Source organism: Xyrauchen texanus, chromosome 6 (genome assembly GCF_025860055.1).
Source record: "Xyrauchen texanus isolate HMW12.3.18 chromosome 6, RBS_HiC_50CHRs, whole genome shotgun sequence".
Lineage (NCBI taxonomy): Eukaryota > Metazoa > Chordata > Actinopteri > Cypriniformes > Catostomidae > Xyrauchen > Xyrauchen texanus.
The window spans coordinates 33760215-33783099 of NC_068281.1; the positions used below are offsets into that span (position 1 = coordinate 33760215).

At 40.6% G+C, this 22885-nt stretch overlaps 1 protein-coding gene across 1 annotated transcript; it reads left to right on the forward strand.

Annotated features, from left to right (window-relative positions):
• Window positions 1-426: 426 nt before the first annotated feature.
• LOC127645223 (prothymosin alpha-B-like) lies at window positions 427-3688 on the forward strand. The gene is made up of 5 exons (XM_052128770.1): window positions 427-593; window positions 2493-2555; window positions 2650-2731; window positions 2836-2936; window positions 3043-3688. The coding sequence occupies exons 1-5, from the start codon at window positions 549-551 to the stop codon at window positions 3085-3087; spliced, it is 336 nt and encodes a 111-aa protein (XP_051984730.1). The 5' UTR covers window positions 427-548; the 3' UTR covers window positions 3088-3688.
• Window positions 3689-22885: the final 19197 nt, after the last annotated feature.

Sequence of the window (22885 nt, forward strand, 5' to 3'; positions counted from 1 at the left end):
GTGCCTTGCACACTTTAACATTTAGACTCCCTATTAAAAATATACAACGTATTTCGGGGCAAATTGAGGGTGAGCAAGTCTAAGCAGTTCATAAACAGACGACATGTGTCGCGATATTTTACATCTAATTAATTTGAAGAATTGTATAATAGTGCCATGACTTCGTGTGTAAGAGTTTGGATATGGTATCAACGTATTTATTAGGGCAATGTTGTTCAGATATGTATAGCGAACAAACGGAGGTTGGGGGTGTGTCTTCTCCGTCGGCGCTGTTGAAATACCGGCTGGGGGTGTGTCTTTTTACGTTTAGAAATATTTTCCATTGTTCCACTCTATTGCCTTAAAAACACACCTCCTCGAAGCTCGCTGGCCAATCATGTAGAGCCGACCGCCTCTGAAACCCCGCCCACAAATCTATATTAAAGCCTCCTTCATCACATGCCGTCGGCATTAGAAAGCTTCACTACAAAAGTGTTTGTCGGAGAATACAGAAGGATTATTCCCGCATTTGCCTCCGTTCCGAATTTTATTGCTATACAATATAAATTATGGCAGATACGAAGGTTGATTCCGCTAAAGAAATCTCCGCAAAGGTAAGGATGGGATACCAGGCTCCAGATAAACGACATTCTCATTCAAAAACATTTTCATCTCTTTAATTTGTCTGTTTGTTTAGATTTATTCCGAACGTAAAGGGCTATTTTTAGGCAGCAGTTTAGCCAGAAGAATCGTGAATTGTGACCAATGTGAGGAAAGGATGCGATAACTTCTTTCTAAGAGCTTTAAACTGATCCCTTGTAACGAGAGGTTTAAATTGATACATTGTAGCGAGTGCGACTGAAAGCACATTCAAGCGCTGTTTCTCATTGTCCGGAATGTAACAGTCTGCGCGCGCGGGTTCTTTGTTTATACAAGCGTGTCGTTTCCCCTTTGAACAGCGGCGATGTGCGCCGAGGACGTTAACGGCTTTTACCGTGATCAATCGTTTAGAGTGCTTAAACCTGTTATTCTTTTGCGTTACGCTTATCAGGTCTTCAACATATTATTTAGGTTACACTATTTCCCTCGTGTCATGTCTGTGTCTTGTGTTAAAACACATGCTCATTTAATAAACTTCATAAATGCTTCGGGCACTCATTTATTGTAAGCCGGTTTATTCATTACCGCTTAGTTGCGGACGGACGCTCCGGCGGGACTGAGAATGGGGTGATCGGTCGGTGTCTTCGGGGCTGAAAGTTTGCCGGTTTTTCTCCGCCTCAGTCGTTATGATTTTAAACGAGCAATACAAATATTAAATGACTGTACATTTCGTCTACTTTAAGCATATTCGCTACCCGAATTCCGAATAACTTCTACTCATCCTGGTCCGGTAATGTGTTGCTAGTTTTGATGCAGCCGATACGCGGAACTCCGATTGACGCCGCAGTGCATCATATTTCGAAGGCGATTAACACGTTTTTGGAATTTGGGTAATTCTGGCCAAAAGTAATGAGAATGTTAGCTAATATGTGATATCCGAACTGTTTTGACGTTGTGTGAAGACTGACTTTATTATACTCTTAAAGCCATTCAGACTTCAAAAGAACGCAGTTTGTTAAATTATCAGAATGGTTAATGTCGGACGAGTTTATATTTCCCCATGTGTGACGGCAGCGTGGGCTTGTTGGTTTACTAGTTTGCAGCCAAAGACGTCGGTGAAAATGTAGGGGGCGGTCCTAGTTGCTGTGGTTGATAAACGGTTTAAAGGCTAAAGATTATACAAACGAATTAATGAAAATATTTATAAGGGTGCGGCTCCTTTAATAGCATTGGGTATGGCTTTATTTGACATGAGACTGGCTAATGCAAATTCAAAGAGCGCACGATATTCTGACACTTATCACAGTTTTTTTTTTTTTTTTTTAATTTAGTTTCTTGTCTACTCTGCGACTGCGTGACCTAAATTCAGGTTAACGTGATGGTGTGCGTGCAGAACTGGATGTTGAAAGCCATGCGTGCGCTTCCTTTGTCCTTTTATTGGTTCGGCTTTAGCTTGCTGACAAACAAAACCATGGTTCTGAACTGGCTTTTGTTTTGTATACAAAAACGTGTGCTTTTTGCGAGCCGCAGTTTAAACGAGCGTGTAAACGACTAAATATGCATGCTTGTCGAATATTCCATCTACAGTACCCACAGTAGGTGAATTACACTAAAGTGTCGGATTACAATCGAGCTAACTCGGTTAGAGGCGGGAGTTGCAGTCGTTGATTGACATCAAAAAATCTCTGCGGCAGCCAATGAGGCGTCAATGTCAGAGGGGCGTCATTAGAGATGCAATTTAAATTTGTGCGCATAGGGGGCGTTTTGTTAATATTCACTGTCTGCCTATTGTACGCAAAGATGGCTCCAGTCTGACAGTTAAAAATGTTTCAGCATATTAATCAGGTGTCGTGTTTATTAAGCAAATTAGTTTATTAAAACCTGAGTTGTGTGTATATATTTTTTTTTTATAGGACCTGAAGGAGAAGAAGCTCCTCGAGGAGAAGGAAAATGGAAAAGATGCAACTAATGGAAAGGTACATTTCTGGCCAATGTTCTTTTCAACTACTCATCCAATTAATGGGGAATGCATGGCTTAACAATGCAATATTTTCCAAATGTTATGAACAGGAGAACGAGGAGAACGGAGAGCCAGAAATTGATGAAGAGGATGAGGATGAAGTAGACGAGGAAGATGAAGAGGAAGGAGAAGGTTGGCTCAACATTAACATTCACAGTTTTCTGGACTCCATATTAATAAACTGTATTTCTGAAAGTGTTTTGAAACATTGCATGGCTAATAGTCTTTTCCTGCAGAGGATGAGGAGGAGGAGGAGGAGGATGATGATGATGAACTGGGTGGAGGAACAAAACGTGCTGCTGAAGATGATGATGATGAAGACGACGAAGATGATGAGGTATGGTTGTGAATAAATAACAACGTAATAATGACAGCAGGTGGTTGCTTAAGTTTTCTGTATTAAGGTGATTTTTAAATTTTACAAAAAATTATTCTCCATTCAGGATGACATCGACCCCAAGAAGCAGAAGACAGATGATGACGATTAAAGGAGTGTTTCGTACTGCTGAGCAGGTGTCGACACCTGCTTCAATGCAGCTGTTGGAGCCTGTGGCATAAAGGACTCAAATACATAAAACATGGTCATTTTCAAGTTCGTCACCCATGTCAACCAACTGACCCCCAAATCAAAATTTTCTAGAGGACCGACCAGAACCCCAGATTTCCCACATTCGCAATGAAATGCATAAGACAAGGATTTGTTTGTATTTTTATTTACATTTTATATTTTTGTACATATTGTGAAGAGATCAGTCACTTGATCATGATCTCCTGTGACCAAAACGGTGCTTCTTTATGAAATTTTACTCATTTGACCATGTCTCTATCTCGACATAAAAGACAACATGTATAAAATCAACAGCCATTGAACTTGGAGCATTCCAGTAAATTTTATGTATGAACTTTAGTTGTACCATAACTAGTTGTACCATAAACTAGTTTTTGTATGGGAGGGCTAGGCCAAAGAAAAGGAGTTTTGGTTTCTTTTGATTTTGTTTTGTCTACATTATTTGTTTTACCTTGGCCTGTTTGTTGTATGTGTGAAGTTTGTTGTTCAACAATAAACTTACTTTTATTTTGTGAGTTATACCCAATTTGTTTCAGAGGTTCATACATTTTCCACCAAAACAAGCTTAGTTTGGATGAATTCTGTACAACGAAAGAGAAAAATAATGTCAATACTTTAATCTCTTGTATTATTCATAGACCCATTAACATATGCGCTTCATCCATCAAGTCTGTTTATAAGAAACTCAATTTCCTTTCATGAGATACAGTTGGGTATTAAGGCCCCATACTCTACCAACATATAAAAATGCATTAACCCATCTAATGTGATGTGGTAAAAGCAGCTCTGTAAACCTTGTTTGTGAGGACTAATAGTCAAAACTTTTTTTCCTTGAGCAGATGAAATAGGTGTCAAGAATAGCAAGATTCTAGAACAAAAGTGAAAAATCTGTTTACAAGTGTTGTTGGTTTTGCCCTCCACCATTGGAATACAAGTGTTTTCTCCCCAGCATGTCCGCCTGCAGATCTAAAGCCTAGAACATGTGGTTCATTTTCAGGTGTACTAATCTTAAGGCTGATATAAGACCTTGACCCTGCATGGAAGCAGGCTTTTAACACACATAAAGTAGGGCTGTCGATTTAACGTGTTCATTTTACAAAAAAATAACGCAATTAATCGCATGCCCACGGACCTATAATAAGGAAAATTCCTAAGAAATGCAAGCTTGTAGTACCACCTGTTTACTCTAGAGGGCAGTAAGTGAAATTTCAGCCGTATGAGCAATGCACGGTTTATACAGTGAAGAAAACACTTCAGTAGGCAGAACAACACAAACATGCGTTACGTTCAAAACACTCGGAGTGATCTAAGGGATCTCAAGATGTGTTTAAACTATATTTAACTTGACACAGTGACCTAAACATTTTGTTTATGACGCAACACACCTGAGACCTCTAACGTAGGTGTAAATTGACGGGTCCTTAAACATGCCCTCATAATATATCTTGAACTGATTGACAAATTCACATGTGAAATGGATTTTTGTAAACTCTACGCCAATGATTGACCAATAATATGGTAGTAAACAATACATTGTATTCTAAAACCACTTTTTGTATTGTCTTATGAATGATTAACTCTTCTGCTACAGGAATGTAATGCATTTTAATTATCTGAATATTTAATATATATATATATATATATATATATATATATATATATATATATATATATATATATATTATATTTAAAGATAACTATGTATAATTATATATTGATATAAATATATAATCATTATATATTGAGTTATTGTTATATTAGGGGCTTTCACAGCAAATATTTGTATATGCGATTAATTGTGATTAATTAATCGGGACACCATGTAATTAATTCGATTAAAAAATTTAATTGATTGACAGTCGTACCAGAAAAAACAACAGTGGATGTGCACATCAAGAGTGCTTGTGTGAGGAGGTCTGGGGATACCTGCATTTGTATAATTCGAGTGTAAAGAATATAAAAATCTTTTATGTGTCTAAACTCCTGAGGAGTCGTAACAGGAATGCGCCTTTCTATTGAAAGACACACTTTACAGTGGTGTCCTTGCCTTTGGACAGCTGCCTGAGATTTCCCCACTAGACTTGCAGTATAAGCGCAGGACATTTAGCTTTGCAGACATGTGCACTTATTGTAAGTATGTGTGTGCTGTCTGGCCAACATTCCGGCTGATGTCATGTCTAAGTAGGCATCTATTTCAGGCATATATGTCCGGGTCAGGTTTGTAGAGGCTGACTGCTTGTGGTCTTGAACAAATGAATGAGTTTGTGAGTGTATGTATGGGATGGTCAGTAAACCAAGCAGCTAGGTGTGTGCTATAAAATGCCATTAAAGAAAATCTGAATGTACAAAAAACTAGAACAGAAATCCAGAATACAGCTATTTTACCAGCTTATGATAAATCATGCTGCAATATAGGCAAAACCACCATTCTGCAAACACCTGATAAATATTCCACACTGTAAATGTTGAATTTCATTTTTCATCTCTTTCAACTTGTCCCATCCATCTACCTCTTTCTTACCACAAACAAACACACTTCCAGATTTTCTGTGTGTTAGCATGTGTTTTGATCCTGATAAAAGTAGTCTTCACTGAAGTGCATCTCAATATGCATGCAGCAGCTTGAGTGTGAGGCTTCATCATCACTGCTGAAAACAGTGAAAACAGCATCAAGGCAATCTATTAAACACTACATGTTAATGCATGTAAAAATTCAGTGACCTTAAAAATTATCATGTTGTTTGATTTGACAATTAATTGAAGCAGTCACATTTCTTAGGCTTCCAAAAGTGTGTGATAACACCCATACTTGGAGAGATACACTTCTCAGTAGCTTGTTACCATCAGGGAGGAAGTGCAAATAAGAAATACATTATTATTATATAAATAAAATTGCATTCAATGAAACAGCAGGTGAAAGGTGGTTCACATATGCTGAAGGTGAGGTGAATAGCAAATGCTTTTTAGTCACCAGCTCTACAAAAACAACTGTTAAAGTAAGAAGGATACACTCACAACTGCCTCTAATGTTAAAATAAAATGGCACTTTAAATAGTATCATATATTTAATTATTGTTCACTTACCAGGCGAAAAAAGTCCACTTCATGTCCAGGTTGACGTAAAATGGTAACTGGTCTGTTTCCTGATTTCCATTTCCAGGACAGCGGTGCGGAGGCGGATAGACTGCATAAATTCTCGGCAGATCTGAAGGCAGAATGTGAAACACATCTCATTCAAATACATTCAGGCGATTTGCTAAAAAAAAAACTCCCTCCTCTTCTGCCGCCTACCGGTAAGTACATGTATTGCACACCAGCTGCGTCACAGACTAGTGTCGAGGTTTCAACTGTTAAAACCGATACAATGACGTAAAATAGTTGTGATTATAAAAAACACACGTTCACACAAATTAAAAATAAATGGACCGTTTTATTTCAAATGAACATATTGTAATCTATAGAAGAGTTGCAACTCTTTTAATGGAGACTAGTCTATGTAGGCTACTGCTGAACATGCCAGATAACACACGTACATCCCCAAGAGATGCGATCTGTATTCGATCTTTTAATCTGGAAAGCATTACAATCTCATTAACATCTGCTTGATCTGATTTACAAACAAACTGAATCATAAACATCTCAAAGACATCTGCCTAATATCTTATTGAAATCTGAGACATACATATTCACACACGTATTATAGATTATGAACAAACAATGTAACGTCTTCCAGATGTAAACACACATTAAAAATAGACATCTATTTTTAAAATGTAATCTAATTTATGTAAAATGAGAAGTCTATTTGATGTGTGTGTTTCACATCAGAAGACGTATTTTTAGTTTGCTCATCTGCAATACGTTTCTTTTCCGATGTCAATAACACATTCAGCAGATGTCTTTAAGATGTTTATGATTTGAAATATTTGTAAATCATATCTTTTCAAGATATATAGCAGATGTTAATTAAAATGCCCTGCTTTCCAGATGAAATTACTATAAGCAGACATCACGGAGACATGTGAGCGAAATGGGGGGAAGCTATGGAAAGCCATAAGGTTCATAATTCACGTGTTTTGTTCTAAACGCCATAATTTGCTCATGTACATAACTCCTCTATAGGGTCCGAGGGATATCATGTCGGAGGATTCAAATCATGAACAGCAACGTGAACCTTTGTTTCACATTGCAAACTCACATTAAATGACTGCAACCCACCTTTGGCTAACTAAGCTGGATATTTGCTAACCAAGACCCTATTACTAACTTTAATTCACAAATTGGTATTCACTTACTGCAGTGTGTGTGTTGCTAATCTTACAGAAGTAGGACTATTTACTGTTTACAGACATAATAGCCGTTGGCCAATTTGTCAACTTTTCTTGTTATTATGCCAAATGTATTATTGCATGAGATATTGTCAGATTCACATTGAAATCTTAGGGGAAGATTGTTTATTTAAATGTTTAATCTGCTGCTCTACAGAGAGTCCTGGACATCGACCATTGCTGATTTGTAGTGAATACATAGGTTGACGTCTTCTTCTGACTGTTCTTTAAAGAGCAACATGCAGGTTGAATTAATAACTGAATTAATACTTTATATTGTCTGCAGAGGTCTTTTAAAAACAGAAATTACTAATGAAATCTCATTTGATGTAGAGATTTTGATGAAAATGTGCTAGGCTCTGGAATACGCCTTTCCCGCTATAGCAACGCGTCATATGACGTAGGGCGAGGCAAATAAAAGAGCTCGCGGTCAGCTCTCTCATTGTTGGGTGTTGATGTAGTTAGAGCAGTAGTGAGAGACAGAAAGTTTTAGATCGAGTTTTAGAGAAGCCATAATGGTAAATTATTGTGTTTGTGCTGGTTGCACGAATTCCAGCCTGTCAGGACATCGTGTCCATCATTTTCCTTCTAGGCAAAACAAGGCTTTTCGGTCTTGGGTGCATTTTGTGCAGGTGAAGAGAGCAGACTTCACTGCCGCGTCTGTTACCACACACTCGGTCGTTTGTGGCGCACATTTCACTCCGGAGAATTATCGACCTGGAGATTTGTTGGAGTCTCGGATGGGATTTCGGAATAAGGACCACGTGAGGCTGATTACTGATGCTGTTCCCTCGGTGCACTCAATGGAATCAAGTCCACTGTCAAAGTTTACACCGGATTTTGGCGCGGGCGGGACTGGAGGACCAAGTGCTAATGTTAGCAGACATTCTGTGCAACGAAAACGAGCACTTAGCAGAGTAAGTCTTACTTTTAATTATTTTAACTCTTAATTTGTGTAATTTCGTAATAATAATAGTATAATATTTTTATATAATATATTTTTTATAATATTAAATATTTAATATTTATTTAGTATAATAATACAGAGAGAGGGAGAGAGACTGAGCTTTAGGACAGGTTGTCGTAACGTAATTGTCTGCCTTCTGAAATGAATTTAGTAGTTTGCACAATGCTATAGCTATTGGCAGGAAGCTATCCCAACTCTCCCGTTTCCCCCGCATTTCAATTCAAACTGTTCTCCCGCCGCCCTCCCCTCTGATTTTGTATCCCCGTAGGCTAACGTTATGCTCTCCAGTAAATTTCAAGAACCAAATTATTATAGGCCTGTGGGCCATCATAGGAATGTTCGTCCACACCGGAGAACTCGGTTTCTTCATTCGCATTCATTGTAACCTGAGCTTGAGCTTGACCAGACTCCCTCAGCCATCGTCACTTCCGGTTAGTGCTTTATAGACGCGGAAGTTATTTTATCACAGTTTATCTCAAAATATCGTTAATGGCTAAATATATATTACTCCAGTTCAGAAAATCTAGTTGTTTTATCATCAACATACACTATGCTATATAGGGGTGTCCAACCTGCATGTTTAACACAGATGGCAGATATTGTACGATACACAGGCGGAAATCGCGGGGGTCGGGGGGGGTCAGGACCCCCCATCTGAGGGTTGTCCCCCCCTAAAATATCATTAAAATATGTGTATTGTAAATAACATAATGATATATTCTTAAAATAATTGTTTAAGAAATAAAATAATACAAATGCAAACGGGCAACAACAAAAAAACCTTGGTGTCCCCTTCAAAAATTGCTCTTGAGAATTGTTATGTTTATTGCCCCCCCAACATTTTTATGAAATTTTCAGCCCCTGGTACGATATATATTTTTCTATAATTATCTAGTCAAAAGATGTTTAAGGTAGTTGTGGTTATTTTATATAGTGATAGTTCATTGACCACACACTTTAATACATAATTTCTGCATCATGTAAAACTTGTACGATCTGCAGAGGTTTACATGGCTTTATTTTTATTTTGTCCTGGGTGATACAACAGTGGTCTTCGACTTAATATAGTATTAAGTCGGAGACCACTGTTGTTCTGTAACAATAAAGCATGTACACCTCTGCAGATCATGCAAGTTGTACATGATGCAGAAATGATGTATTAAAGTGTGTGGTCAATGAACTATCACTATATAATATATCCACAACTACCTTAAACATATTTTGACTATAGATAATTATAGAAAAATATAGAAAAGATAATATAGAAAAAAATATATATTGTAGAATATCTGCCATCTGTCTTACAGAACAATCACAAGAAGACGCCTATCTGAGGGTTGTCCCCCCCTAAAATATCATTAAAATATGTGTATTGTAAATAATATAATGATATATTCTTAAAAAAATTGTTTAAGAAATAAAATAATACAAACGCAAACTGGGCAACAACAAAAAAAACCTTGGTGTCCCCTTCAAAAATTCCTCTTGAGAATTGTTATGTTTATTGTCCCCCCCAACATTTTGATGAAATTTTCCTGCAATGCAATAAGACATTCATAAGATGTCTTTGAAACAAGGGCGTAGGTTTGGTTTGAAAGTTGGTAGGAACATATTCAAAAAGGAGGATAAGGATATTCAAAATATTGGTATCGAGAAAATGCAAGTCAGTCTGGTAATATAGGCAAAATAACATTATTACTACATATAACCAGGCTTATTTCTGATTTCCTATATGATTTCTTATTCCATATTAAACATTAGCCTTTTTAAAAAATGTTTGTAGAATAAACAAGGTGTCTTCCTCAAGAGGGAGCTTACTGGTCAAAAAAGCAGAATACTCCATTGGGCTACATGCAAACTCAGAACATTTTGTACTTTTTGACAGGAAATATTGGTACACAAAAAGTATGCTTGTTTAAATCTATTAATTTCAAGGATTGGACATAGGGTACCAATCGAAATCTACCTGTGAAATCTCCAGAATTAAATAAAATAAATCTTACAAACGACTGTGATTGGTGCATCCTGAAAAACACTGAGAAAAGTAAAAGTATCAGATGTTAATGCATGGTACCTTGATATACTATGATACTGAAAGATGGCATGTTCACATACCATGGAATTGACATGTGATCCAAAGTGCTTCAAAGGAGACCATAGTATTACCATGCTACATGATCAAAAACAATTTGTAATACAGATTAAAATACAATTTATTTTTATTAGTTTTCCCTCTTGTTCCACATGACTTCTACCAAACTTCATCAAGCTACTGTTAGTCAAACTTTCATTCTACCCTTAGTTCCAAAACCTTTGTCTCCAAACACCATACAAATGCAGATGACCATCGCCTTTTTTAAAACAGAGACATGACCAGCTGTAACCAATGGGGCATTTAATTACTTAAAAGACACTCAAGGGTGAAACACTAAGCGGGGCAGAACTCTCCCCTTCACCACTGCCACTATCATTTCTTTCCTCCCCCACCCTCCCAGTTGCCTCCACCCCCATCACACATACACCCCAGCCCGCCTTTTGTCACCAGACTTTTTTCAAACCAAAGCAGCCTTTGCTTAGTAACGTATAGTCAAGGGACATCTTGTGTTGGATATGGCAAGTGCCACTGTGTGCAAATGGCAGGGGACACTAGCCCCTGAAGGCAAAGCTGTGGCTGCTTGTCCAATCCAATGAGATTCATTGTAATGAGTGTCCTAGTGAAACACAATAGATTTGAGATAAAGGTGAGATGTAAGTGGTCCTGTTGTAGTAGCGTTAAGGTGAAATAATTGGGATTAATGAACACAGCAAGCAACCATTTCATTGACTGAAATACTTCCTTGAATTTGGCTATCAAATGTTTTTGTCATGAGTTTAAAACAAAAATGACATCATATATCATATTTTGAGTTAAAATGTAGACATGCTGTGTATCATTCATTTTATGTAAAGACAAGGCAAAGAACAAGTCCAGCTTTCCAAACTGGTTTGTAACCTGTTGTTAGACATCTGTTTGTCCACTAGGTGACATACTTGCACAGCAGTTGTTTGACTCTGGTAATTACACTTCAACGCAAAATGTGTGAATTTTCCACATTTTTAGCTACTCATTTCATACCATGTTCATACATAGAGGGATCTGGGTGGCTTGCAGAAGATGACGTCACCTCCTCCCACCTATGAACCACAGGGAACGACTCTTGCCTCCTAATATTCATTTTTGGTAGGATTCCATGAGCCTGTGTTGGAGTCCATGCTTATGTGAGTTCATGGAGGAGAGTGTGTGTCGCTCTCAGTGTATGTGTCGTCTGCGTGAGACACCGGCACTGATCCTATTCTGAGCTTGGCTGTTAATTGGCTTACTAGATATCCTTGTGTGTTTGTGTCTTTAGCCTTCCTTCCCTGTGCTTTTGTCATATCTGAGTGTCAGAACACAGGGCAAGCTGTGCAATCTACTTTAGGTAGAAGGTAGCCTTTAATCCAGGACCGGCCTCCAGTATTGATGCAGTTAATAAAAACTAAACCACAAAATGAAATAATAATGGTATAAAACTCTGAATTTAACTAAGAGACTGTGGAGCGGAGGGGGGCGGGGCCGGGTCGGAATATCGCGCGCCCGGTCCCCAATCGGCCTGATGAGGCGCGCGAGGGATAAAGGCGGCCGGTGACGATTGTTCGAGAGAGAGAGAATTACGGGCATGTCCGCATGTGTGTTTGTTTATGGTTTTGGTTTGAGTTTTCATTAAATTATTATTTATGTTGACAAGCCGGTTCTCGCCTCCTCCTTGCCCATCCTTTAACTGTTTTACATTGGTGCCAAAACCCGGGAGGGAGGAGGGATGGCCGTCGCAGGGTCCTCAACACTGCCGTCCACCCAGGGGAGCGCCGCTGCCATCTGCCGGGTGACGGAGTAGCCCGACCGCCCGGATGCGGGGTACAGCCGTCGTCGGCGGGGCAAGTAGGGACTGGATACCCCGACCGCCTGGAGCGAGGGAGCCGCTGCCGGGGGCGGAGGAGTGCCCTGCCGTCCCCAGAGACGCGGAGGGGTCGAGGGAAGGCCGCCGTCCGCGAGGGGAGGAGGGAAGAAACTCTCCGACCGCCCGGAGCGGTAGAGCCGCTGCCAGGGGTGGAGGAGTGTCCCCATTTGCCACCAGAAAAGCGGAGGCGCGTTTGACGGTTTCACTCCGGTTCACCCGGGGGTGGAGCGGCTGTCGTCCACCTGAGTGTGGAGGAGTGTTCGAGGACCACGCGATGGTACATCAGAGAACCGGTGGGTGAGCTTTTTCTTTCTCTCCTCTCTCTCTCCCTTTCGCACCGTGTTGGCCTTTTCCCTCGCCTATTTTGTTGTTGTTTTTCCCCTCCTGTCTCCTCCCAGGGCGAGGAAGGCGGGGATGACCACGCGGGACGCGAGATACACCCCGCCCCAGGGATGGGGGGGGGGTGTACGTCATGCCGGTGGCACCCCGGCCTGAGATAACGGTGGGAGGAGTGAGGAGCGGAGGGGGGCGGGGCCGGGTCGGAATATCGCGCGCCCGGTCCCCAATCGGCCTGATGAGGCGCGCGAGGGATAAAGGCGGGCGGTGACGATTGTTCGAGAGAGAGAGAATTACGGGCATGTCCGCATGTGTGTTTGTTTATGGTTTTGGTTTTAGTTTTCATTAAATTATTATTTATGTTGACAAGCCGGTTCTCGCCTCCTCCTTGCCCATCCTTGAACTGTTATACAGAGACATATTTGTTATTGTGACTATTGCCACAGCTATGATGTGTCGGCAAGTGGTCAGTGTGTAGGAGAAGCAGAATCACAATCCAGACCACATCAGTTAATCTGCTGTTTTAAATCCCATTTTAACCTACTCGTTAACTCTCATCCTAGGTTAGTTTGCCTAAAATGTTATGATTTTCTTGCTTCAGTGGAACACATAAGGAGACATTAGTCAATGTTAGGGACTGACAGCCTCAGTCACCATTCATAAAGAAAGTGAATGACGACCAAGGCTGGTATTCCCAATAGTGTTGGGTAAATTACTCAAAGTAATCCATCAGAAATTACTAATTAATTCACTAATTATTATTTTTTTTTTTTTTTTTACAGTTTTTGTTTTACAGCTCAACACATTATAAATATTGTCTATTGTTCCTGTTCATTGTTTGAAACCCTTCAGCAGTCCCAGAAACGCAAACAGACATACAGATGTTTAAACATATAAATGCATATTTAATATAATATCATATATTATACATAACATAAATAATAATTTAGAAATATGCGTAACCCAAGTAATGTATTTAATTGTAAGTTAGTAACTTTGATTACAATAATTAAAAATTGAATGCATTGACTAATGAAATTTGATTACAGAAACTAGCTACTTTGAATTTAGATTACTCCCAACACTGTTCCGTAACATTCGAGTTATGTCTTTTTGTATTCCACAGAAGAAAGTCAAATGAGTTTAGAACAATATGAGGCCAAAGTGAATAAAATAGGGTGTTTTGGGTGGTTGCTAGGGTGTTGCTTAGTGGTCGCTTACTGGCCCAAGTCAAAAGGGGCCACCCCCAAATGTCACATTTTGTGCCTTTGCAAGCATCAATAACAATATCTCTTCTTTTGAAATCTATATCTTCTGATGTGTGACTCATATGTCATTCATTGTCTGGCTAACAGATGTCCTTTATCTCCTTCAGCTGAATGAAACAGCCAGTGAAATGCAATAATTCACTTTGTAAAGGGCAGACGGGTGTTCTCCCTATCATTCCCTAAAAGAGGCTCACCATAAACAAGTTAACAGCCTTTTCCACACATTCAGACGTTCTGAGCTACTGAGATTAAAGACTGCTCCTTATCCTAGTTATTCAAATACAAATAATCAAATTAATAAAATTTATTGTGTCAAAATATATAAAGTTCCTAAATTACAATGCCAGTTTGACTCTTTATTAATAATTTATGTCTGATTTTGGTAACAGCAAGGTAGACCGCCCAATGTTGGATGGGATAAAGCAGATGTATGAGATGTTTACTGATGACTAAATGTTTTCAAGGGCAGTGGACCTGTAGTGTGGGATGGCTGTTGATCCAGTATGCTGTGTGTGTATGATGGAAGACAGGGTTCCAGTTGAGTGGACAGGGTGCTCAGTAGAGTGTGCCATCTGAACCTCCTCAGGCAATGCTGACTCTTCCATCAGGGATAAATGTTGACAAGTCTGTCTGTCTATCTATCTATCTATCTATCTAATCGTGGCAGGATGAATAAGGCACAGACAGACAATTCTCAAGAGCACAGTGTTTTATTGTGATTGTGGCAATTGTGAGAGGTTTAAGACTTAATAGTGTGAGGTGTCTTCAGTGCAGGGGCGGGGTGAGCATGCCACAATGTCTATGTCTGTCCGTGCTGTGATCGGCGCTCACTCGTAACTGGAGCCTGGAATTTAAAGAGACAGAGAAGAGGATTAGTGACATTTTCTGGAGTCGTTGCTCACCGTCTTTCTCTTCCTCCGCGTTTAAATCCTCTCCAGCTGATTGATCGCAGGTGAGTCCGATCAGCGTCTGCGTTCCACAATTTATTTGATAATGGGCTCCAATTCCAGGGTGACGCTGAAGCGCACGGGATACTCACCACATTTCCCAGCCCACTTCTGATCTGAAAACCCAGGTAGCATGACTCCGATAATCCTAGGTGGCACTTCTTTGGGTTGGTGGTGAGTCCAGCTTTCCTCAGTTCGGTCAACACACTCCACAGATCTAGGTGGTCCTCCCATTGCTCCGAGTGGATCACTATATCATCTAGGTAAGCCGCCACATTTGCCAGGTGGGGTCACAGGAGGATATCATCATCTGCTGAAAGGTGGCAGGTGCCCCATGTAGTTTGAAGGGTAGTACCCGGTACTGCCAGTGGCCACTAGGTGTGCTGAATGCCGTCTATTCCCTGGACGATGGGGCTACGGCCACTTGCCAGTATCCTTTGGTAAGATCTAGGGTGGATATATATCATGCTCGCCCCAGCTGCTAGATGAGCTCGAACACACATGGGGTATCCGTCAAAGGTGGAGACTTCATTCAATTTCCGTAAGTCGTTACAGATGCGGAGGGTGCCGTCGCCCTTTGGGACCATCACTATCGGGTTGGACCACAGGCATCTGGACTCTTCGATGACCCCAATTTTAGCATCCGTTGTACTTCCTCTATAGCCTGTCGGTGAGCCTCCGGGACCCAGCAGGGATGCTGCTGTACAGTGGTGCCAGGGGGTGTGCAAATTTCGTAATGGATCATGTTGGGCATCACTTTGTTGATCCTTTCTCTCATCTCATACACATGCTCAACCACTGTTCGATGTGTTGAGGGCTGCCACTCCCAGGCCTCCCGGACGACGTCTATTAGGCCCCGGGGTTGGCGTCCAAACAGTAGCTTGAAGGGCATGTACCCAGTGGATGCTTGGGGCATCTCCCTGATGCCGAACAGTACATATGGTATCATGAGGTCCCAATCACGCCCATCTCTGTTACCACTCGCTTCAGCAGTCGTTTTAGGGTCTGGTTGAAATGCTCCACTAATCCGTCCATCTGGGGGGAGATAAACCGAGGTGCAGAGTTTTTTCACTTCCATGAGCCGGGACATAAACGGTGTGATCTGTTTGGTGAGGATATCTTTCGGGATGCCAACTCGGCTGAACAGTTGGAATAGCTCTAAAGCGGTGTTCTTGGAGGTGGCTTTCCTCAGTGGCACTGCTTCTGGGTACCGAGTCGGATAATCCACTCTGACTAGGATGTGCTCATGTCCCCGGGCAGACTTTGGAAATGGTCACACCAAGTGCACCTCGATGATGGGCAGGTTTATGAGGAGACGGGGGTGGTTGTTCTTTGACAGACCGGACAGCTCTGGCAGTATGCAGCACTACCAAGAGCAGACCATTTTCCACAATAAAGTGAGGAGTGGGATGGGGGCGGGATGACGTCCTTCGCGGTTGACTATTCTGAACTGGGACCAGCAGTTCTTTAGATGGTCATCCACACGTTGTTCCTTGCTGAATGTGCCTCCTTCTGTTATCTGTTGGAACAAGTCAGAATGCACATTAGGGGCAGCCCACCGTTGCATGTGGGGGAGGGCCCAGAGAAACTTGTCCACCACCACTCATTCCACTACTTGAACTGTGTCGGTTGCCCGGTTAACAGCCAGAGGCAGGCCAGACAGGACAAATGCGAAGCCTGTACGTGGGCAGGAACCTAAACATCATACACCCATTCTTGGAAGCACTGCGCTGCAAATATCGGTGAAAGCCGCACCCTAGCCAAGATCATGTTTTTCAGCTCCCTTTAATTGTCAATGGAGGCTGGGCTGAGTGCGAAATAGGCACGCTGTGCTTCCCCCGTCTGGAAGTGTGCAATCGTTCTCGCCCACTCACTCTCAACCCACCCCTCCCTTTCAGCTATTACCTTGAACGTGTGCAGATGTGCCTCCACATCATCATGCTCCGTTAACTTGGTGATCAGCTGACTAGTTCGGGCACAGGGTTCAGGGATCGGTATGTGAGCAGAGGCTTCCAATTGCAGCTGTATGAGTTCATATGCCTACCACTCTTGTCATGCTGTTAGTTGTTCTGTGAACTGTTACTGGTGGAGGGAGATGTTCGTGAGCTTACGCACCAGATCTTCCATTGCCTTCACAGAGAGAGCTGGACCTGTGGAAAAACCAGACAAAGAATTGGGATGAGTTTCGTCATCTGACCTCATACTCTTCGTTTTAGCCAGCATTCTCCACCACTGTGGCAGGATGAATGAGGCACAGCCAGACAATTCTAAAGTGCATGGGATCAGAGAAGAGGATACATTTTCTGGAGTCGTCGCTCACCGTCTTCCTCTTCCTCCGGAGTTTAAATCCTCTCCTTTCTATCTATCTGTCTGTCTGTCTGTAAAGGGAGCCAGCTGGTACGTGATAGCTGTGCACTTTAGACCGACGCTAGAGGCTGTAGCCTTTAGCTTCCTCATTAGAGCACTTGCCTCCCATGCCGGCTAACACAGGTTGAGTAGGAATGGTATAGAATAGAATAGAACACGCTTAGCCGCACCCAAGCAACCGCCTAGAATGTTCATGCAGCCAGCCAGAAAACTCTTAACAACCATCTTGCAACAAGCCAGAACACCTTAACAATGTTCTAGCAACCAGCTAGAACACCCTAACAATCGCTTAGCCATAACCTAGCAACTAATAAGAACACCCTAGCAACTGCCTATCAATGTTCTTGCAACCACCCAGAACTCCCTAATTACTGCCTAGCCACACTCTAGCAACCAGCCAGAAATCCAAGCATCACCTAGAAAAACCCTAGCAATAAGTCAGAACGCCCTATAGCAACTGGCTAGCAATGCCCAAGCAACCACTTGGAACACCATAACAATCGCTTAGCCATAACGGGAGCCAGCTGGTACGTGATAGCTGTGCAGTATGTTTAAATCTCACACCCCTGGCCTCAAGAGGCAAACTTAAAACTGTATTTGTTAAAAATATATTTATAATTATTTTTTTATTATTATTTGTCTTCTTTATCTTATTTGTGTATACATTTTGGATGGTTTATACATCTTTTTTATTTTTGTATAATTTTATTTGTTTATTTTTTTCTTCACCTGTACTTGTCTTTATGATTGTATTCATACATTGTTTGATCTTACTGAACATTTATATAGAAAAAAACTTTCAGATGGTCCCTTACCACACCCTCCACAGCATTAGAAGGTTAGCACAATGTGTGGACTTTTCAGATGGACCCTTACCCACCGTAGGCAAATTTTCCAACTTATATCAATTGCCCATCTGGAACGTTGTCTCTGTGACACCATCTTACCAGCTTAAACCCAGGACAAATCGCATCCCGTATTGATTCAATACAGGACACATACTTTCATCTTTAAATATGGGCGCATCATTTTATCTTTAAATATGGGCCTTCCGTATTTTACAGCCTTAGCCTGAACACCCAAACAACCAGCTAGCAACAACCCATACACCAGCCAGAACACCCTAACAACTGCTTAGCAATGTTTTAGCTGCCAGCCAAAGCAACTGCTTAGCAAAATCCTGGCAGCCTTTAAAAAACCAACCATCTATCAATGCCCAAGCAAATATTTATCAGTATACGTATAAATTTGAGTTTTGACGGTAACGTCAATTAACTTGCTTGTAGAGATACAATTCAATTCCATTCAATGAGAAAGCAATATTAATAATAATTAATTATTAAGCCTGTGCAACTGAACTGTAAATGGCCTTGAGCTCACCCTGCTGGGAGATTAACTGTATTCAAATCAGGACAGGGGGTCACCAGTGTTCAGCACATCCACGAAATCACAATCAATGCTTCCATGTAGAAATGCGAGCCATTGATCTCATATGTCACATCATTGTAGGAACATGACATGTCCCAACCTGCTACACCCTTGCAGACAGGCATCTAGCGAGAACTGAGAGGTGCATTATGGGTAAAATGGGGTTGCAGCATGCTCTAAATCTAACAATACTCCCACTGCTCCCAGATCCTAATACTGAGCTATACTGTTCAAACCTCTTGTAATCTTGTTATTTCATAGTAATCTTTATATTTGTTAAGTGTTCAGTAATGGCTGCTAGTCATAAGTATCCTTTGATTCGTGTAGGCTACTATAGTCTGTTTTTGGTAATTTGCAAGCTGATATTTGATCAAACTGATCCAGGGGTGTAAATATCTTCACTTTCTGATATGCTGTAAAATGATTCATGCCTTTCTCCTAACCAGATTATCCAATCAAAATGGAGCCACATCCCAGCCAAGCCCACACTACCTACCAACAAATACACCATTATAACTTTACCAAGGTTGCATTAGCAAATGAAGTGGTGCAGTGAGATGAGTGCAGCTAAAAACCGGCCTCTTTAAATCCAATCAACACTTCTGCAGAATACAAGTCAACCCAAATTCATCTTACATGCCCCATCTTCCCTGTCCTGTGAGTCTAGGCTTATCTCAAGCCAAGTGAGGATTTTGAACTGTCCGAGGCATTGCAAGCAGCTTTGCCTCTTCGGTCAAAAGTCCCTAGTACTGAAGACCACCTGAAATGCATGAAACCGATAAAGGGATTTAGTAAATCATCTTTGCACTGTCAGGTGATCTTGAACATCGCACAACATGGAGTAGTGCCGTACAGTATATCTACCTTATTTAGTAATAGTTCTCTGCCTACTGCTAATTTACTATTTACTACATAACATATGCAAAAGGCATTGATGCATTGCTTAGTAAAGTAATCCTGACAAGTGATAGTCAATGTAATGTTTTATATCTTCTGTCAACTAATTCCAGTTGTATTTGATAATTGTTAAGAATATGAAAATGTGCTTGATGATTAAATTATTATAAAGCAATTTAATGCTACTGTCAAATTTAGAGTCTACCTGATCATTCAAAGGATAATGTCTTGTCAAAGGATTACACAAATACCAAAGTAAATGAGCTGATAGTTCATAGTTTTTTAAACTGAAAACCATGGCATCACACTAGGACACAGGGGTAACTACACCATGTGGTTGCTAATGTTGAAAACAAGACCTGCTATTTGTAAACACAAATACATACATTTGAAGGAATAGTTCACCAAAACATTTTAATTCTCTCATCATTTACTCACCCTCACGCATTCCAAATGTGTATGACTTTCTGTCTCCTGTAGAACACAAATGAAGATTTTTTTGAAAAATATTTCAGCTCTGTAGGTCCTTACAATGCAAGTGAGTGGTGACCAAAAGTTTGAAGGTCCAAAAAGCACATAAAGGCAGCATAAAAATAATCAGTTTAACTCCAGTTGTTTAATCCATGTCTTCAGAAGAAATATGATAGGTGCTGGTGAGAAATAGATCAATATTTAAATCAGGTTTTACTATAAATCTCCACCTTTGACCAGCACTGACCAGTAGGTTGCGATATGAACGATGAATGCGAATTGCCAAAATACAAAAGAAGAATATGGAAGTGAAAATGAAAGTAGAAATTTAAAGGACTTAATATGACACCTATCGTATTGCTTCTGAAGACATGGATTTAACTGCAGGAGTTGTTTGGAATATTTTATGCTGCCTTTGTGTTTTTTGGAGCTTCAAATTTCTGACCACCATTCACTTGTATTGTATGGACCAACAGACCTGAGATATTCCTCTAAAAGTATTAGTTTGTGTTCTGCAGAAGAGAGAAAGTCCTACAAATCTGAGATGGCCTGAGGGTGTGTAAATGAAAAGAGATTTTTCATTTTTGGGTGAACTATTCCTTTAATGCTCATAAGTATCAACAGGTAAAACCTATTGATTCGTTATGGCCATTACAGGATACATCTGTTTAAAACTCAATGTAATGGAATGGAAAGGATAAAGTTTACTCACTGTTCCACACTATTAAGGATGCTTAGAAACAACAACACTTTTCCAGTTTGCTATTGTTAAGAGAAATGGATTAGGATGCTTCCATTCTGCTCAAGTTAATTTCTTTGCCATCATCAATGGAAGACTTCAAAGGCACACTTCAATGGACTGGGCAGCAGTGCTTTAAAGAGAACATACACAATGAATGGATCAATTCCACTATGGGAGAAAAGGAGGCAGTTTGTGATTAGCATAACCAAATGCTACATCAACTGACTGGTTCTGCTCAAACAGGCAGGTCAGATGAGAGCAAAATCGGGACTTGAGGGTTCTACCATTTGTTTTACCTTAAAAATGTGTGTGTTCAGTCTTGTTGCAGCATATCATACTAGATTGCAGCACTTTTTGATTAGTAACAATGACATTGTAAATTCATTGTGATCACAAGATATAGTGACCCCCATAAAATGTTTGGGCACTTAAGCAATGGACATGTTCGATGCTCTCTGTTCAAGATTAGTTCCTTAACAGACAAGCAAAGAGCGAATGGGTGTGATGTAAGTTAGAGCAAAATCTGGGCCAAAAAAGAAGAAGATGTGTTTGAGTTTGTTTCATGATTTGTAACAGCTCACCAGTGCAAACTTTTAGGAAAACTTCTGACCGACTACTAAACACATTCTTACTGCCATTGGTCATAGCTAGGTTTGACCTGGAGCTCCACCTACCTTGAGGCCGACAACTAATTATTTTTAGTCAGTTAAGATCAGTCTACATGAACACACCATTCCAGAAGATTTTTAGAAGAATATCTCAGCTCTGTTGGTCCATTCAATGCAAGTGAATGATGTCCAGAACTTTGAAGCTCCAAAAAGCACATAAAGGCAGCATAACAGTAATCCATATGACTTCAGTGATTAAATCCATGTCTTTTAGAGATATGATCATGCTGCATGATCATGAGGAAGGAATATATCAAGATGTAGATTGTGATGAAGGTGTGGAATTTATATAAATAAAATGGTCTATTCCTCTCTCCCCATTGCTGGCGTGCCAGTGATTACCCCTCCGCGTACCAATGCTGGCACGTTTCTCATAGGTTGCCGACCCCTGTTCGAAGGTATTTAAAAGATTGTTTTAGACATATAGAAGGTGGTGGTGGTGGGGGGGGGTCAAAATCAAAAGTAACTGTTAGTATCTGGTATGGCCACCAGCTGCATTAGTACCTCCTCATGGACTGCACCAGAACTGCCAGTTCTTGCTGTGAGATGTTACCCCAGTCTTCCACCAAGGCACTTGCAAGTTCCCAAAATTTTCTGGGGGAAATGGCCATAGCCTTCATCCTCTGATCCAACAGGTCCCAGACATGCTCAATGGGATTGAGATCCAGGCTCTTCGCTGGACATGGCAGAACACTGACATTCCTGTCTTGCAGGAAATCACGCACAGAACGAGCAGTATGGCTGGTGGCATTGTCATAATGGAGGATCATGTCAGGATGAGCCTGCAGGTAGGGTAACACATGAGGAAGGAGGATGTCTTCCCTGTAACGCACAGCATTGAGATTGCGTGCAATCCTGTCTCCCTGTACGGACATTGCAATTTATTGCCCTGGCCACTTCTGCAGTCCTCATGCCTCCATGCAGCATGCCTTTCTTTTGATGTTTTTCACAGTCAGTAGAAAGGTCTCTTTAGTGTCCTAAGTTTTTATAACTGTGACCTTAATTGCTTACTGTCTGTAAGCTGTTAGTGTCTTAACAACCGTTCCACAGGTGCATGTTCATTAATTGTTTATGGTTCATTGAACAATCATGGAAAACATTGTTTACACCCTTTACAATAAAGATATGTAAAGTTATTTGGATTTTTACAAAATTATCTTTAAAATACAGTGTCCTGAAAAAGGGATGTTTATTTTTTTGCTGAGTTTATATGTCAAACTACATTGTGTTGATGTTTGACAGTCAGAACATTGCCTACCTTAAAAATAAGTGAAGATTGAACAGTGGTTAAACATGTTCAGACGGTTCCCTCGTTCCTGAATGAA

What these genes read in the sequence shown, in the direction of transcription:
- LOC127645223 (XM_052128770.1), top strand. Translation starts at nt 549, where the DNA reads ATGGCAGATACGAAGGTTGATTCCGCTAAAGAAATCTCCGCAAAG. An exon ending in AGATGAAGAGGAAGGAGAAG is followed by an intron (nt 2,732 to 2,835) that starts GTTGGCTCAACA and finishes CTTTTCCTGCAG; the next exon opens with AGGATGAGGAGGAGGAGGAG. An exon ending in AAGACGACGAAGATGATGAG is followed by an intron (nt 2,937 to 3,042) that starts GTATGGTTGTGA and finishes TTCTCCATTCAG; the next exon opens with GATGACATCGACCCCAAGAA.